General features: G+C 46.8%; 2 protein-coding genes across 3 annotated transcripts in view; both read right to left on the bottom strand.

Moving 5' to 3' along the window:
• The window catches only part of EOGT (EGF domain specific O-linked N-acetylglucosamine transferase), a 147,585-nt gene that overhangs the window by 84,007 nt on the left and 45,353 nt on the right, over positions 1-18,225 (bottom strand). The window lies entirely within an intron of this gene.
• LOC117002456 (FERM domain-containing protein 4B-like) overlaps positions 1-18,225 on the bottom strand; it is a 57,847-nt gene that overhangs the window by 7,101 nt on the left and 32,521 nt on the right. The window contains exons 9-17 of the mRNA XM_033071579.1: positions 17,138-17,195; positions 16,154-16,240; positions 6,191-6,267; positions 5,647-5,785; positions 5,008-5,149; positions 4,744-4,877; positions 4,540-4,659; positions 3,144-3,372; positions 483-539 (exon numbers count right to left, since the gene is read on the bottom strand). Of these exons, the coding sequence (XP_032927470.1) occupies positions 483-539; positions 3,144-3,372; positions 4,540-4,659; positions 4,744-4,877; positions 5,008-5,149; positions 5,647-5,785; positions 6,191-6,267; positions 16,154-16,240; positions 17,138-17,195 (1,043 nt within the window). The remainder of the gene's footprint in view (positions 1-482; positions 540-3,143; positions 3,373-4,539; positions 4,660-4,743; positions 4,878-5,007; positions 5,150-5,646; positions 5,786-6,190; positions 6,268-16,153; positions 16,241-17,137; positions 17,196-18,225) is intronic.

The raw sequence follows: 18,225 nt of genomic DNA, 5'->3' as shown, positions 1-18,225 counted from the left end.
CTGTGAGATCAGGAAGGCTGGGCTGATTCTCACAATTTTTAAGTGCTTCAGCTCTAGGCCAGGCCCTACAGACACTCACAGTGTCCTCAGTTTACAGGTTGGTCATGTTAAAACTGACTTCATTTCTTCTCTAAAGATGACTCAAGTCAGCTCACAAAGCAGAAACTTTCAATAACTAACCCATTAAGAGGAAAGACATTCCTGAGTAGCTATTTTTCCCTCTGCTATAAAGTAACCTATCACCAAAAGCCACCAAAATTATAGAATCATACAATGACTTGTATTGGAAGGGACCTGAAAGCTCAGCTAATTCCAACTCCCTGCCATGGGCAGGGACACCTCCCTCTAAAAGGTTTTGCTCAAAGTTCTGTCCAGCCTGGCCTTGAACACCTCCAGGGATGGGACATGCTAAAGGACATTAACTGAAAGAAATATCTCTGAATGGAAAAACTTCTTGGGGAAAAAAAGGATAAGCATCATACCATCATCATAGGTGGTTGTGTCTGACAGGGAGCTGCTCTCAGATGGAATTATATCATCTGTGAATAAAAACAAACACTTTAAGCATAAAAGAGCTAACATCTACTTACAAGTATCATAATACAGTTTATTTTCTAGAGTTTCAGAGCCAGCTGATACTTGAAACACTGCAATCCATATTCTTCAGCCCTCACAGCCTGAAGACAGTCCTGGTACATCATCACTGTGTGCTCACTGCAGTTCAGCAAGCGACCCAGGTAATTATCAAAGCGTTTTTTTTTATTTTTTTTTTTTTAATCTGCAGCAGGAATCAAGCCAAGATTTACAAAGGTGTTTTCCACCCCAGTTCCAGCAGATCTCACAGGGTGTTTTGGTGCCTTCAGTGGAGTCAGGAGCCTACACAGACATGTAGATCTTGGCTGTTAGCAGCTAATCTGCTCTAGGTACACCTGAAACCCCACCAGGTAGGTACAAAAAGCCTTTTAAAATCTGGCATTCACTTTTGAATGTTTCATCAGCACACAGATCCTGTTTCAGTTAAATTAAGATCAATCCAGAATAATTCCACCTTGATTTCCATCCAGGTATTGCAAATTCCAACAACACAGAAAACAGGAACTGCTGTATGGGCATGCTAATTTTTTGTTTCTTTTTACATTTTGTTATTTATTCACAGCACTTCACTATACCTGTCTCACCTTGATGCTACACACTGTCCCTAACTGAGAAACAGCCTGTCCTCACTCAGGTTTGCAGCAGACCACTAGCAGCTAAATGAGAGTGAAATAGAGATAATGAACCCACATCCAGCTCAATCCCTTTGGCAAGATATGGCACTGGTGGGGTGAAAAATCTCCATGAATCTTCAAGCATGAGAGAAAGGAAGCAACAAAAAATGACAGTGGCAGCCACTTTGTGTAAGACACCTGTTCATGCCCTCAGCCACCACGAGCAATGTGTGCTGCTCCTGCTGTCACAATTTGCTGCCAGGAAAGGTCTGGGTAAAAGAATGCAGTAAACAGAGCAGCTGTTCAAGAACAGCAAAAATCTGGACTGGCCCCTGCCCTGGGGGGACTTGTCAGACCACCAGGATGGGCTGCAGCTCTGCTTGCAACCTGACACTGGGAAAAAGCTCCAGGGGAGCTGATTCATGTGGATTTGACCACAGGGTGGTAAAATGTGGAACTGGGCCCAGTGCGGGGAGGAACAAAGCCTGCTGAGGAAAAGAAAAAAGCCAGCCTAAAGCTACAGTGCTGGATTCAGGGGGGTGTGCAATGCTGACATATTCAGATATGGTGACATATGTGAATTTAAATCCCAGGTCTGTGCAACTCCCTGCAAGGGAGGAAGAAACTCTGGGCCAGAGAGGGAGGAAAGGGAAGTGGAACACAGAAACCAGTCCAGTATGTCCTTCACCTCCTATCCCTTGGGGCTGGGATGGAAAAAGCGATGGTTTGATTCAATAAATCAATGGGAATATTTAACATACTACTTCCAACAAGTCATTCCCTGAATTCACAGACAAGTGACTCATCACTGCTCACCCTTCTGAAACCCAGACTCGAGAGCACTGCTGGTGACAGAGACCAGGTTACACACAGAATCAATTACTGATAAACAAACACAGACTGCAGGGTGAGAGCCTGGGACTGGAAGGAAATGCAGCTGCTTATTGCTGGCTTGGACAACAGGGCAAGACACTGCCAGGAATAAACAACAGCACCCATGGATGGATGGATGGAGGGATGGATGGAGGGATGGATCTCTCTGCTCACCAGCCCTCCTGGTCATTACCACACACCAGGTGCCCCAGGTAATACAGGACTTTCCACAATCAGTATCCAGACTGGAAAAACAGATGTTTCCCTCCCCTCTGTCAATCAGGAACAAGCTGGGCCACATTAAATACTGATCATCAGCCTTCCAGAATAATCACTTTGTGATGATGGATAGCCCAGTGATGCCGTGGTGTGTCAGGGGTAAGGATCCAAAACTCCTTCAGCTGGCCTGGACACTAACAGGTTTTCACACATTATCCCAAGAAGCAGCAGGAATCTCATTTCCCTTAGGAGAATCACTCAGAATGGAGGGGCCAAGAGTAGCTGCTTTCATTCTGCTCATCAGTGGCAAATGGATTTATTAACAAATCTGTTTGCTACTAACTGCATTCATAAACTCCTGAACTTCACTTATCACTACCTGGAAATCAGGAATTTTGAGTCAAGAATTTTGAATCTTCCCTCCTTATTTCCTCCATCCTGCCTGCTCTGTTTCTGCTGGAACTGAAGCACCACGGGAAGGATGGGGGAGAGATGCTGCATGGGGCATCTCAGATGTACAACTGCACTCAACACACCAGGAATTCAGGCAGCAGAAAAGCTTCATCCAAGGTGCTGCTGCCAGCCTTTCAGTGCACAGCACCTTCAGCCCACATCTGGTGCTGGAACATGTCTGTGCTTGCTCCTAAAACTGTGGCCTGCTCTGCCCCCAGCCTACAGCAGTGCACTGAGTATCAGATGCAGCAGTTTCATCTCTTTTTTTCTTATTTAACTGCCTTGGAGAAGATAAAAAACCATATAGAGAAGATGTAAACAAAGTTTCTAAGTAAGCCAAATTGCTCCTTTTCCCTCCTGTTTGCATCAGAACATGGGGAATTCTCTCACCTGGTAGAGCCAGAGTTGATTTCTGGGTTGGTTTTTTGCCACACTTGATTCTATATTCATTTATGGAGTTTTCTATCTCTTGCAGCTTTTTTACAGCATCAGCATACTCTTGTTTTCTTTTCTTCTTCACGTTTTTGCAGAGGTCTGGCTCACTGGCAAGTTTCTTGGCAGCTTCCACCAGCTTTTGGTGTATGATAAAATTGCTCTCCAAGTCCTGCAAAGTAGGATCCTGCAAATTCGTGAGATGAGTTATTTGCTTGTACTCCAGAGATAAATTATCAATGAGAGTCATTAAAAAGATGATCCATTTTTGTGGTGATGAAGTGAAATCTTGAGCACAGAACACAGAAACGCTGAAGTTTATACACAAGACAATCACTGCATATCAAAGTCTTAGATCTTATTTCTGACTAGGACACAATTTTGAGATCTCTTGGGCAAGGTCCAAAGTTCTGAAGCCCAGATAACAAAACACAGGCTCTTAAATTCAGGTCTAGGCTGCTAAACCTCCTGCTATGAGTCCAACCCTGAAAAAACATCTGTTCAAAATCTCTTCCTACTTCAGAGAAAACAAAAATGGAAATTGGTATCACCATACCTACGTAAGAGGGAGTTTCAGGCTTTAATTAATTGTTTGTAAACTACTTTGAGAAGCTCAGATGAAAGGCACTGCAGAAGTGCTAAGCAACACGTTATTAAATCTGGTCAGCAGGATTTTGGTTTAATAGCATTTAAGCAGTCCACAAAATCACTTTGCTGCAGACAAGGAGCACAGCAGCCCTGTGAGGCAGGGCAGTGAGTTTCTGGTGAAAGACAGAGCCAAGTGCCCAACACCTACTTGGATACACAGCTTGTTAACAAATCTCACAAGGAATGAGGGGGATGGAGCGTGTCCAGAAACTGCAAACATCTGAATTACCCTATCACTCAAGTCAGTCTCTGCCAGCAAAGTTCATTTTAGCTTCTTGAGCAATGCAGGGAGGTTTTAGTCAGGTGGAACCCTCATTAAGCCACAGGTAAAACTCCTCCTCCTGTCACCTGTCACACAACTATGCACACAGCCATGATTTTGCAAGGGGGACAGTGCACACCCCTGCCACTTTCTGGGTTCAAACACCATCCCAACACAACACAAGTCAATGCTCCAGAAAAGCTCAGAGCCATGGGCTGCCAAAGGGCATTATGCACCTGATCTTCTCCAATTACCAGCAAAATATCCATTAAAATTCATACATCCATGGCCAAATCAGGGGTTCAGGTTGGGTAAACTTGCAGAACCCAGCAAAATTTCCCACTGTCCCAGCTGCCTCCTCTAGAAACCCCCAGGGAAGAGCTGGATTGTCTCCAAGTGGCTTTGGCCATGGTGTGGCCACCCCAGCCCTGTGCCCACGCTCACCTCCTCACTGGGCAGCAGGTTGTCGTCCAGCTTGAACGCCGTGCCAACACGCCTTCTCACCTGGGGAGGCTCCTCTCCAGCACCCAGAGGATACTCCTTGGGCATCTTGCCTGTCAGCTCCTGGGGAACAGAGGGCTCCAGGTCAGGCCCAGAGGGAGGAAGGGGCTCCCACCTGCCCACCCCAGGGTGAGGTGCAGCTCTCACCGCTTCTCGCAGGCAGATTTTCTTCAGCTCCTCCACTTTCTGAAGCAGTTTTTCCTGAAGGAGTTTCTCTTTCTTCTTTAGTTCCATAATTTTCTCCTTCTTTTGTTCTTCACTGACCTCTGAATCCTGAGAGCCTGGAAAACACACTCTGTATCAGAGGATTTCCAGGTAAAGGCCATTTTTATTGCCTGGTAGTCTCATTTCCCTTTTAAAAAACACAAGCCCCATTGTACTTGGCTACTTCACATCTACATGCAGTATTACCTGAGGAGATCAAACTGCCATTGCTGGCCATAATAAGCTGATTCTTGGCCTCCAAAGTCACTAGCTTTGACACTTTTGGTGTTCCCATCTCTGTCAGATCCATGGCAATATCATCCAAACTTCTGGCCGAAGGAATTTTTGCCTGAAGGAGTTAAAAAAAAAAAACAGCCTCATTGAGTTACCTCTAATTAACTTCAGAACACATCACAGAAGATGACATTTCACACCTCATCTCCCACAAAATTAAGGCTAAAGCAACAGCATCACACAGGTGCCTGTGGTATACAAGGGCTGCTTGGCATTCCTTCCCCCTCTCCCCCAAAACCTGAACCATCTCCCAGCTTACAATCTCTGCAGCTTTCAAAACAAACACAGGAAAGGAGACAAAAGGAAAGGGAGATCAGACACCCAGACATGGGAATTCCCTCTTCCTTGATTACACTTCCATAGGTCTTAACTGCAGGCAGGCTAAAATGGATCAAATAACAATACCACCACTAACAGACTGCTCAAAAAGCTGACAAAAACAATTTGTAGTTTTTCTCTGGAGAGTAGTCCATCCGTGGAAAAACACATGCTGAAGGATATACAGGAAAGGTGTTGAAACCCATGCTTGCAGTAAAACGCCTCATAACTTACTTTGCTTTGCTTCCTGTCCAAGTAAAACTGGTGCTGACTGATTGCCATCACCCAGATGGACTTGATCAGGGAAGTGTTTGCATACCAGGTCTGCACCACCAGCCCACTCTGACCAAAGGTCCTTCTCGACACTGAAATCCTGAGGAGGTAAAAAGAAACGCAATTTCAAGACAGTTCTCTGAGGTTTGAAGTCTGCAATGCCTCTCTCTTAACCAGGCAAGGCTCAGCCTCCATTTTAGGGATGCAAAAACTCAGATTTGCTTCATCCCATCAGCCAGTGCTGCTGCAGATTTGGCTATGACAAACAGTCCTCCCCCTGCTCCAAGAACTCCCTGAATGGACGCACAGGGAATCTGAGAGGACACCCAGAGCTGAGACAGCCCCAGTGTGCCCTGCCCAACGCTGGATCAGGATCATCCCAAAGCCCAGAGTAAACTCAGGTCAGCTCTGAGGCACCTCCCACCCCATCCACTAACACGTGAGGGTGAGTTCTCACTCTGGGTGAAGATTAACCCCACTGACAGAACTGCCTCTGCAGCCTCACCTGCGCGGATCGTGGACTTCCACAGCAAATTTCTTCTCACGGAAATAGAGATTTTCCAGCTGTTTCCATTGGAATAGCTAGGAGGATTGGGAGAGAGAAGCAGCACACGGTCACTAAATCACCAGTCCTCTCACCCCAAGGTGATACAATTTCAGCAAATTACAATTCCCGTGCATCCTCAGCTATGGCATGGGCTGAGCAATAACTACATTCATAACATCAATTAAAAGGAGCACATAAATACAGGATGGCCTCTCAGTAATTTCACACTCTTACAAACAATGTGTTGCAAATTGAGGATTTTGCCAGTGACAACATCTGCCCCCAACAACAGCATTTAATTTCACTGCTAGAAATTCCCAGAGATCTTGGCAGGGCAGCTAAAGTCATTTTCTCTCTGATTAAACTCAAAAATCTCTTTACAAAGTAATTGTATAGACAGCTATGGTCTACTTCTCTGAATCAGAACATCCCCAGGGAACAGCAGCAGCTTGGAAAAACCAAGCCCTTCCTCTTGTGAAGACACTGAGACACCCAGTGTGACATTTTGGAGCAGAGGTACAGCATGTACAGAGCAGCAGCAGCTACAGGAGGAAGCCACCCCCAGCACATCTCCTGCTAGAATCCCACATATTTCCTGCAAAGTGCCAGCTGGGAGAAGAGATCAAAGTCACTCAGGGCTTGGCAGCTGCCCCCGTGGGATCAGGATTTCATATGAATTCGCTCTCCTTTTGCAGCAGCATCAGCCAGCCCCTGGGGATGAGCCATCAGGGGCTGCATCTTCCCAGCCCAGCCTCACAGCTTTCGGCAGCATCACCTCCTGCCCCCTTCTCCAGCAGTGCCAGGGTGCCTGGGCGCACAGGGGAACCCATGTGGTGTCCCCAGGGATGTCCCCCTGCTCTGATGGGCCCCACAGGAGCAGCAGCACGCTGGGGTTTACATCAGCTGCAGCCCACAGGGAGGAACCAGGGGTGCCTCCATCCATGGGCACCCAGGGACAGGGCTCAGTGAGAAATCAGCCTGTGACACAGGGATCCAGCTGGGCACCCAGGGACAGGGCTCAGGGAGAGATCAGCCTGTGACACAGGGATCCAGCTGGGCAGGCAGGGACAGGGCTCAGGGAGAGATCAGCCTGTGACACAGGGATCCAGCTGGGCAGGCAGGGACAGGGCTCAGTGAGAGATCAGCCTGTGACACAGGGATCCAGTGAGACACCCAGGGACAGGGCTCAGTGAGAGATCAGCCTGTGACACAGGGATCCAGCTGGGCAGGCAGGGACAGGGCTCAGTGAGAGATCAGCCTGTGACACAGGGATCCAGCTGGGCAGGCAGGGACAGGGCTCAGTGAGAGATCAGCCTGTGACACAGGGATCCAGCTGGGCAGGCAGGGACAGGGCTCAGTGAGAGATCAGCCTGTGTGACACAGGGATCCAGCGAGGCACCCAGGGACAGGGCTCAGTGAGAGATCAGCCTGTGACACAGGGATCCAGCTGGGTACCCAGGGACAGGGCTCAGTGAGAGATCAGCCTGTGACACAGGGATCCAGCTGGGTACCCAGGGACAGGGCTCAGGGAGAGATCAGCCTGTGACACAGGGATCCAGCTGGGCAGGCAGGGACAGGGCTCAGTGAGAGATCAGCCTGTGTGACACAGGGATCCAGCGAGGCACCCAGGCCATCACAGCAACTCCCTCCTCTCCCCACTGGAGTTTTTCCAAAGCTGCCAAGGGTGCAGCCACCACACCAGAAACCCCCAGGACACACAACATTCCAGCTGGCCTCTGCCAAAACCTGACATGCCATGCTACCTGCCACTACAGAGGCAATTCAAGTTTTGTAAAAAATGACGTTATTGTGCTGTGATGCATCTGAAACATTTATAACACAATGAAACATAACCCAGCGTATTTATGATTTAAGTTTTGGGGGAAAGAATGGCTTTCTCAGCAGCCTTCCCTCTGTTTAATTAAAACTTTCCTAGGACTACAACTGACTATTAAAACCTGATGTGGAAAAAGCGAAGCCAAGTGGAAATGTAATTTACTTGAATTAATAAGTTATTTTCTAGAAGATTGTGGCAGTTTCACTCTGTGCTTAAGTTTATGTTTGTCTCAAAGCCCTCCTGCCCAGCCAGAAGCTCCTCTTCACAACCCCGCACCGAACTTTGAAAATAAATACACTCACAAAAACGCGACAGGAAACACCCGAGCAGTCTGCCAGCACATTGAACAATCCGTGTGTGCTCCAGCAGCGATCCCAGCCGGGACCCCGGCACAGCCCCGCTCCCGCACTCACCTGGCCGCAGCCCCGATCCCGACCCCGGCTCCCCGGTTCGGTGCCAGGGCTGGCATGGGCAGGGCAGGGCAGAGCCGTGTCTGTCCGTCTGTCCGTCCGTGCTGCCGCCGTGCTCTGGCAGCCTCGCCTCCCGCTGCTGACACACGCCTGCCATCCCCACCCACCCGCTCCGCCTCCACAGCCCTTTTACCGCAGATAAAGGGAAAACCCGAGGGTGCAGGAGCGAGGGGGGCTCTGCCGAGGGGCTGCACCCCCCGGAGCACCCCGGGGATATCTGGGGGGCCGGGATGGGGCAGGGGTGTGGGGGGTACCCGGGGTCCCGGCCCCGCCAGCCCTGACTCACACCCAGAGGCAACAGGTTCAACCAGAAGCATCATCGCGGCGTTCCCGGCCCGCTCCCACGCTCGTAAAAACCATGGGTGTGCTTCTAACGTGACCTCTGGAAAAAAACACTGCCCTGCTGCCTCTATGGGGGCGGGTGAGGAGTCCCCGTCCCTTTTTATCGCTTCCTTTGGGTTTTTCCCGTCCGGATGCGCTCGGCACTGCGGAGGGATGCGGGAGAAGGGCGCACCTGTCCCCAGGTGAGCAGGGTCGCGTTTGGCAAGGGGACAAAACGCAGCAGCTGGAGCAGCCTCCTGCCCAGGGACACAGGGACACAGGGCTCTGTGCAAACCCGACACCAGGATCGTTTGCAGTGCCGAGAAAGGATAAAAAAGGCGTTTGCATTTTTAAGCAAAGCTGCACGGAATTGCCTCAGGATGTGGGCAGAGCTTTGCCCCATTTCCTCCCCACCCTGTGAGATCCATCCCAGCCCAAAAGGAGCTGACGGGCGCCCCAAGCATTCACAGTGGGGTACATTCAGCACAAAGACATCTCTGCCTCCCTGCCCAAAATCCGGGATAACCCCAGTTCCCCCCTGGGAAACTGGTGCTGTACCCAAGACACCCTTTGCTCCTGAGGACTGAAAAGTGCCCTGACCTCAAATATCTCACTTAAGAACAATATAAGCTCCTTAGCTATCACCTTATCTAACAAACCCTCCTAATTCAAGTCCTCATAATAAAGGCTGGTGATTAAATGAACAGCTTCAGAATAAGTTGTGAGCTAATATTTACACAGATAGGCATAAAAAGAATCCTGAATAAAAGTATTGCAAGTTTCTGCCTAACACACTTGGATTCATGAAGACGAGGGGAAAAAATACAATACAAACAAGGACAAAGCAATAAAGTAATAACTTTAACTGAAATTTTTCCAAGTCATGGTCAAAAGGCAACACTCAGGAAACTGCTCTAGAGATATCCCGCTCCCTTCAAATACTCCCTACCCTGTACAGACATGTTCCTAAATAATTCCTAATTTCAATCTTACCTAAACTACATGCATATTTAAAGACAAAAGAGTGGCAAAAAAAATCTGGAAATCTGGAACTGGTTTTTGAGGGCTGGAAGAACAATTAGGAATAATTAAAATGTTTTTGTGGAAGTTTTGCAATATATGTTCCCTTTAACCAGATGATTAAGTCCACCTGAGCTAATTAATGTTTTCTTAATAGCCTTCCCATCCACGTAGGTTGTCAGATCCTTAAATGCTCCTGAAAACTACTGAGCATCCCAGGGGCTGCCTGTCTGACTCTGAGTACAGCTTGGCCTGGTCAAGGTTGCTTTTCTGAATTTTTTTTTTTGTTTTGTAGAAGGCGGAGGTGCAGCTCTGATCACATCTCATTACTCAGGCACCTCTGTGCACCAGCCAGACTCCTACCACCCAGCTGCTGTTTCTCCAGCCCACGAGTTTAGGCTTCCCTGCCCTTCTACTGTGATTCAATTCCAGATACCAGGAGCACTGAAAAAAAAAGAATTGCCCTCCTTCCTGCACAAAAAGAACAGTAATAGTCTAAGGCAACCCAAAGAGACATGGCTTGCCTAAATGTTGAAACATCTTAAAAGAAGCAGCTGGTTTTTACCTGGCTGGTTTTGCATCCAGTTTTGAATAAAATGCAAGTTTGCCCCAGCCTGACAGCAGGAGCAAACTGGCTCAGAAGAACGGCCCAGTCAGGATCACAGGCAGAGACCCTGCCCAAAGAGATCTGCAGGAGAGCTGCTCAGGCTCCTGGCCCAACACTGCTGTGAGCCTGGTGGGTTTTGTTTAAAGAAATAATATTTTAGTATTTTTTTACAAGGTCTCTTTTTGCAAGGAGGTGAAAATGTGGAGTGCAGGGGCTGTGTGGCTACATGCTGCTGCACCAGCCCACGTGCCAGAACTGCACCTGGGATGTTTCCATGGTTCAGGACAAATCCTGACCAAGAGCTAAATTACCCAGATCTCAGGCTTTCCACCCAAGGGGTCTTTGGGTGAGGTCAGCATGGAGTGCAAGCCATGCCACAGCGTTTGCAGCAGCCTTTCCCTGGGGAAGCACTTCCACAGACCCCCGTGCTACGTGCAGTGCCTGCAAGGAGGCTCAGCAAGCAGCACCTCGGGAGCTGGCTGGGAACAGCAATCTGCAGACAAATCTGGCAATTCAGAGCAAGGAAACATAAAGGATTTCTGCCCACAGGAATGCACCCCACCCCAGGAGGGAAATTACCACGCTGGGAGCAGCGCTGGCAGCAGCGTTTCAGCCCCTCTGCTGCACTCAGCTGTCTGGCACCCTGCCCTTCAGCTGGAATCCTGCGTTTCACTGCTGTGCCTGCCCAGGGAGGGAGGCACCTGAGGAGATGGCAGGAGAGCCAAACTGCCCCACCTGCAGCACCTTCTGAGGGAAGGAGGCAGACAGCACCCACCTGTGCCAGCAAAACTTGGCAGAGCTCACCTGCAGGAATCCTTCATCCATAAAATATTAAGCCAGTCCTCTAAGAACCTCTTCAATCATATTTTTTTTCTAATACCTTATGATCCTTTTTTGCCTGGTCCTCTCTAGCTCTGGAATCATAAGACTGAGAGATGTCTCAACATCAAACTGCCCCAAAATGTGTTTTGCAGCAAGTGACGTTCAAGCAACGTTTTGCACATCTGGAAAGAACTGAAATTCAGAGCAGTCTCATAAAAGCTCTGTGTTTATTTTAAGTAATTACGTGAGCTTCGTATCTTCTATCTAAATCAACGGCTTGGTGAGAAATAAACACCATAAAAGAAATCTCTGTCTAATTAGAGCTGCCTGCTGAGAAGGCTGCTCCAATGCTGCTGTGTTCTGAACTACTCAGCAAAGCAGGACAGCAAATTTACATGAAGTAAATGTTCTGCAAGGGAAAACTTTCAGCATCAACTCTTAGCACATGTTGAATTAAAAAACAAATATGATAATACCTCCTCCTCATAGCTCAGGAGCAATGCATCCCAACAAAGAGAGTCAGGCAAAAGTGTCAGGAGGCTTGCAAGGATGGACAAAGAGCTCCTAGACAAACTCAGACACAAAAAGACCCCTACATAGGATGGGAGAAATACATATAAATTGTCTGAGCAGAGGTTTGGAAAGCTAAAGCCCTAAAAGTATTAAATGCAGCCAGGGATATTGTGGAGGTGACAAGGCACAGTTTGCCCAGAGAAGCCCCTGGATCCCTGGAAGTGTCCAAGGCCAGGCTGGACAGGGCTTGGAGCAACCTGGGGTAGTGGAAGGTGTCCCTGCCCACGGCAGAGAGGTTGAAATGAGATGATCTTTCAGCCCACACCATCCTGTGATAAACATTACCCATTTCAAAACAAGTATATGCTAACAAAAACACTTCTGAGAACACAATGCAGTCAAGACATCAAGCAGTAGAACCAATATTCTTGGACATTTGAAACAATACCACAGCAAGATTAGTTCTTCTCCTCAGATAACATAGTTAATTTATCACAAGGGAGTCGCCCACAGAAACACAATGAAGTGGGAGAACAAGTCACAGAGCCAGCAAGCTGCCTTCTGCAGCCCTCAGAGGATCCCCACATATTGGCTGAACGCAGAATAAACTCAACTCATGCCTTAATACACCCTTCATTAACAAGACATACTTTGTTTATCTCACCAGTGAGAAGAATGGGGTAGAGATAAAGGGAGATCTATTCTAGCTTGAAATGACAAACTCACTCCTAGGACCTGTTTTTTACATTTCCTAATTGATTCAGAGGATACCAGGGGCAGGATTTTGGCATGCCACCCCACAGCAAGCAGGAGGCACTTCTCCAGCAGGAGGTGACTCTCAATATTAACTGCAACTGAAAGAGAATATGTTTGCAAAGCAGCAGGACTGCAGAGCTAATCCCAGGTCTGAGCTCAAATCTGAACAAGGGTTGCCAAATCCAGTCTGTTTTAATGCCCTGTGAGACTTCAGGATGATAATCAAGTGAGCTCAGTATAACCTCCAGCCAGTGTGGAGCCACTGCTTTTATCTACAAAGACAATTTTCATAAATGACACACAAAATAATTCTCCCTTTTCAGTGTGTCAGGAGCTGGAGCACTGTGCTTCCCCCAGTGCCTCAGCTGGCACTCCTGGGTGATGGGTAACACTTGGGCTTTGCTAGAAACTGCTCCCAAAGCAATACAAGCTCCTAGGAGTGACTTGGAGCAACAAAACTCCCTTGTCCAAACCATCTCAGGTCAACCAGCAAAATATTAATAGCTGGAGCCAAACCTCCCCAGCCAGCTCTGCACAGCCAGGGCAGGTTCTCCAGGTCCAGCCCCTGTGACAGAGCAGCCTCCCCTGATGGTGACGATGGAGCCCTGGCAGGGCTGATAGGCATCTGGAGATTGCCTCACCCAGGCCTCTCCTGCAAGTTGCTTCCTGTGAGGAGCTCTCAGCCTTGGACTCTGTGCACTGGTGTTGATCCAATAACAAAATCTTGGGATAACCACTGCGCTCCAAGGCTCGGATTTAGGTGTCTTTGCCTGAAGACCTACTTGGATAAAGCCGAAAGATTTCACTTTTTGAAGAGGGTGGTTGTATTTCTTTGGCTTTAACTGACTCTCCATTAATGGGTGCAGCTAATAGATATTTTATTTCTATTATTAACAGTAAAATTTTGTTCTAAATATGGACTTGGTTCTTGCAAGATTCTGTGGTGAGGCAAACACATCTGACAGCACTGCAGAAAAGCCATGGCGAGCAGAATAAATCCCCTGGTGTGAATTCACAGGGGCACAGGCACCAATTCCTGTTAAAAGCCTCCCATTTGAAATGCTGCAGCTTTCCCACCACACAGTATCAGAGAGTTTTGCACACCCAGAGATCCTTGCAGCTTTAAAATTTAGGAAGGTCGACTTGTTAGACTCTGCTAGACTTGGACTCAGCCTTTCCCTCTTATTGTTCTCTATTTATTAATCAGTTGCATGTATATTTAAACATCACCAACTGGAGAAGTGGAGCACAATGAGGATGCTCTTTCCCAGATGGCCAGGGATAAACACAGCAGTTTTGATCCACAGTATAAACAGCTGGATAACACCAGCACACGGCAGTTGTGAGTTTGGCTCCATTCCCAAAAAGCAAAGCAAGAAAATTCTGCTAAATCCAGCAAAACTAGCACCACTTCTCCAAAGGACAGGAATAGTTTAATGCCTATTCCCCTCCTGCCTGCTGCTCCAGAGAGACTGCTGGGAGATAGACAAGTTGTACGTACCCTTCTTTCTCTGAAATAAATTCTGATACATTCATAAATATGAACAAATAACAATACTGACTGAAACTTCTGCCTGCTGCATCACAGGCAGCAGGGCTGTAGTTACACTGAAAGAAGGAGCAGCATCTCAGCATTTTAACTCCAAACCCAAGTCTGGGTGTGGGTGCCCCTCTCGAACTGATGTCCACTTTTTCTCCCAAAAGATCTGATTCCAATCCCTTACCCAAAGTTCACTTTGTATTTCAACCCTGAAACATTTTCCATATAAATAAACTGTATATTTAACCACTTGTTAAAGGCAGTCATGGCTCAGGACAAGCTGTGGCTTACATTGTTTGTGTTCCTTTGCACTGACACCAGAAAAATCCTTAAGGACACTACAGCCATATCCATCCCCACAGTTTCAATGAACTTACTGTAATTAAATCTTCCATCTGCATTTAGGCTCTCCTTCTCACCCTCCCTTTTAATCTCTATCCTCTGTTGTACAATTACACTTTCAGTGGAGCCAACAACTATTCTCATTTCCACTGTAATATTTCCACTGCTGAGATGACCTCTGGTTTTTGTTTTATTTTTCTTAAACACAGCTCCTGCTGCATTCAAAGACAACGCCTTGTAACTAACTGTTGCAGGGTGTGACTTGGTATCTGGGCCCTGCTGACCTTAAAAAATTTTCTTAATCTGCCTGGTTGATGTTGTAAACTGAAATCCCACAAGCACAAAAAATGCTTGGCGAAGCAATGCTTCCAGCCAGGCAGGCTCCATTTTCTTGGAGAGCATTGCTGGTCACAGCTGGACATCTTGGCTGCAGAGTGATCCTTTCCTGGCTGGAAAATCTTAGAGATGTTGCCTAAAATCAGGGAAGTGCTCAAGGGCACAGGACCTCCTTGATGCTCTCCTTTGACATTCAATGGCTTAATCAAGTTCACTTGATTTACAAAGGGTTCCTCTGTGTTACTGTCTTTTAGTGCAGGCATGGGAATAGACACCTGGGATAAAATTCTGTATTTTACTCAACAAAGCAAAGGAAGGACATGAGAGCTCACCCTTGGACACACAAGTACATAAATACACCAAAAGAAACCAAGTCATAGCCTGCTCTGGAAAGGGAGAAGATCAAGGTGGAAGCTTGAAGGGGGGGATTACTCTTTAACAGGGAAGTTTAAGCTGTGCTTTTTGGCACCAATACACCAAACAATATCATTTTGCAAATGTGAAAATTCCCTGGCGGGGAGCACAACTTCATGTGAACTCCTGCCCAGATCATTCCAGGGAAAAGAAGAACAGCAAACTCCCAGGTCTGCATGGCTTAGATGTTTCAATGAAGACATGACCAGAAACGACAGCCCCAGCCCAAGCAGCCCTGGGGGTTAAATAACCCTTCAAAGACTTCCAGGGCTCAGTCCTGCCACAAGGACACACAGATGGCTGCAGGATGGGGGAAGCTCCCACCACCCCATGCCTTGGGTGCCTGGTGGGTTTGCAAGGATGCTGCCTGGGCTCTGAAGGAGCCAGCAGAACCAGGAAGGACTCTCTGCCCTGCTCCAGCAGCACAGGAGGGTGTGGGCAGAGCTCACTCTGCAGCAGACACACTGGGAAGCCATGGGTTGGAGGAGAATGACCTCCAGTACTTGGCATTGATTCTCAATTCCCTCTTAGAATTTATGGAAAAACACAGTTGCTTCAACAAGCCTTCAATTTGCCTGTATCAGTGGAGCCTTTTATGCTTCATGCACAAAAATCCACCTACAAAAGTGAACTGAAAACAGTGCCTGAGTACAAGGCCTTGCAGAAACACAACTGCTTCATATTTCTGTAGTTATCCCTGGAGGCTGCCAAAATTCCCATCCTGAGCCCACCAAACTCAAGACACACAAGCCAAAGCTCCCAAAGGGAGTTTCCACTATCTGGGAGAGATTTACTGCCTCAGTGCCAGCAGAAATCTCCTTCTGCCTCCAGCCTTTGGTCTTCTGCCCACCAGTCTAATATGCAACAGCTTTAAAGAGTATATTCTGACATGCAACACCATGCCATGTTCCCCCCACAAAAAATCAGATGCAAAAAAACTTACTTTTCTGGGCTTAACTTTGTCTTGTAAGTCGTACTGGCCGATTCCTTTGTAACTTATTCCAAGCCACCATGGGATTCCTTGTTTATCCTGAAAAATGGATGTCTGCATCAACCAAGAGCTACTTAAGAATTAGGCAATTCCAAGATTACAGCCCTTTTCACTCTGTGACAAGTACAAGTAGGTACAGAACAAAGATCTTCCAGCAAACAAATTGAGGTGAAGTGGATTGCTGGGGTGAATGTGGAAAATTTCTCCCTCTGCCTTCTGAGGCAGAGGCACAAAACCAGGTGGTGGCTGTGCAACGTGGGCAGAAAAGCGACAGTGCTGCTGAAACAACAGGGTGGCACTGGCTGGAGGAGTGCTGTGAAGGGAAAGCACAGGGGACAGAAAAAATCTGTGGCCAGTGACTGCATCCACTAAATCAGGCATGGAGAGCCACAGGAGGAGACACCAGCACAAAACATCAGCTTTTCAGGTACCAGTCATGGCCATGACTCAAAAGTAAGGAGACATCTCTGTTGAGTCTTCGGCACAAAACACTTTGGTCCTGGCTCTGCTCTACAGAGGGGAATAAATGTGTATTTCCATCACTCTCCAAAAGTATTTCTCAGCACTTCCCCACTCCAAGCATGCACTACTAATCACCTGCCACTTAGGAGGAGTTCTTTTCCACATTTTATTTTTCTAATCTTGATTAATGCCTCTGGGGAAACTATTAACTGCTTCAGGTCTAGAAGTGATATCCAGTTTAATTAAGATGATAGGAATTTAGCTCCTGATAGGATTACATACAGTTTTACAAAGATTCCTTTCTGCTCTCTGGAAACAATTTCTGAAGTACATTGAATATGGAAAAATTACAGAGGTTGAAAAATGTGGGGTTTCATACTGATAGAAGGGCACTGAATCATCCAACTGCTCCTTTAGGAATGCAATCCCACATAATAAGCTCAGCAATCACATTATCTATAGGCAGTTACTGACCTTTACTCCATAGTAATGAACTCCATATGTTGGCAAAGCTTCTACCACTTTCATGTACCTGCAGACAGATTTATAGCATATCAGATTATTTTCTCTAGAGGGAGTAATATCTATTAACATTTTTTTCACACATACATCCAGGACATGTCATTTATCATTTGCATATTTTGAAGGCCTTCATAATTGAAGGCCCATGTTTTCAGAAAAAAAACTTAGCATCTTGGCTTGAGGAAAGATGGGGTATTTTGGCCCAGCTAAAGCAAAAGGAAAATCTCTCATACAACAGAATATTCAGTCTCTTATCAGAAGATCATAGAACTGAAAGCAAAAATTCTGAACTGAATATGTGAGACTTTTGGGAAATGCTGGCAGTAAAGACCTGCCTATAATTATTCCATTATGGAGCTCTGGTTACAAAGGATAGGCTCCAAATGAATGTGTTTATGCCATTGTACAACTGTTTCATGAGGCAATTCAGAAAACCACTGAACAGACCATTTTTCCCTTGTTCCTACTGAAAAAAGACCACAGATTATTGAAAGAGATTTACAGGCACTGAGGTATGTGAGAAAAACTGCAAGGAGTCTGCTCTGTGCAGCCATGGCCATCATCTCAAACATCTCATAACACATCCTACTGCATCTGCTCCTAGCAAGAACAGTAAATATTACTGATAAATGAAAAACACTGTTCCACAGGCTCAGGGGGCAGCTTGGAAGACCTTGGTGTTTTGAAAGCCAAATTCTGAACATTCCAGAATTTCTTACAGGACTTAGGGTAATACGCACCCTGTAAGAATTTGGAGTGAAAATTAATTGATGGCAAGCGAGGTATGGAGAAGAGTCTTCCAAATAAAGTAAGATCCAAACAATTTATTTTGTATTTGAGATACCCAAATGACTACACAAATGCTGAACTGCAAGCCTGTGAAATGTGAGATTTCAAATAATTCCACTTTGCAATGTAACTCAATAAAAAGAGAATCTAACAGATACAAATGACATCATTTGCAGGCAGCAATGACCCAAACAGTCTGCCTTGCCACTTCTCAACAAAATAGGAGAAAAGTAAAAATACCATCTTCACAA

The sequence above is a fragment of the Catharus ustulatus genome, chromosome 13 (genome assembly GCF_009819885.2).
Source record: "Catharus ustulatus isolate bCatUst1 chromosome 13, bCatUst1.pri.v2, whole genome shotgun sequence".
NCBI classification, from domain to species: domain Eukaryota; kingdom Metazoa; phylum Chordata; class Aves; order Passeriformes; family Turdidae; genus Catharus; species Catharus ustulatus.
The sequence above is the reverse complement of the archived record's forward strand: the minus strand, read 5'-3'. Positions and strand labels throughout refer to the sequence as shown.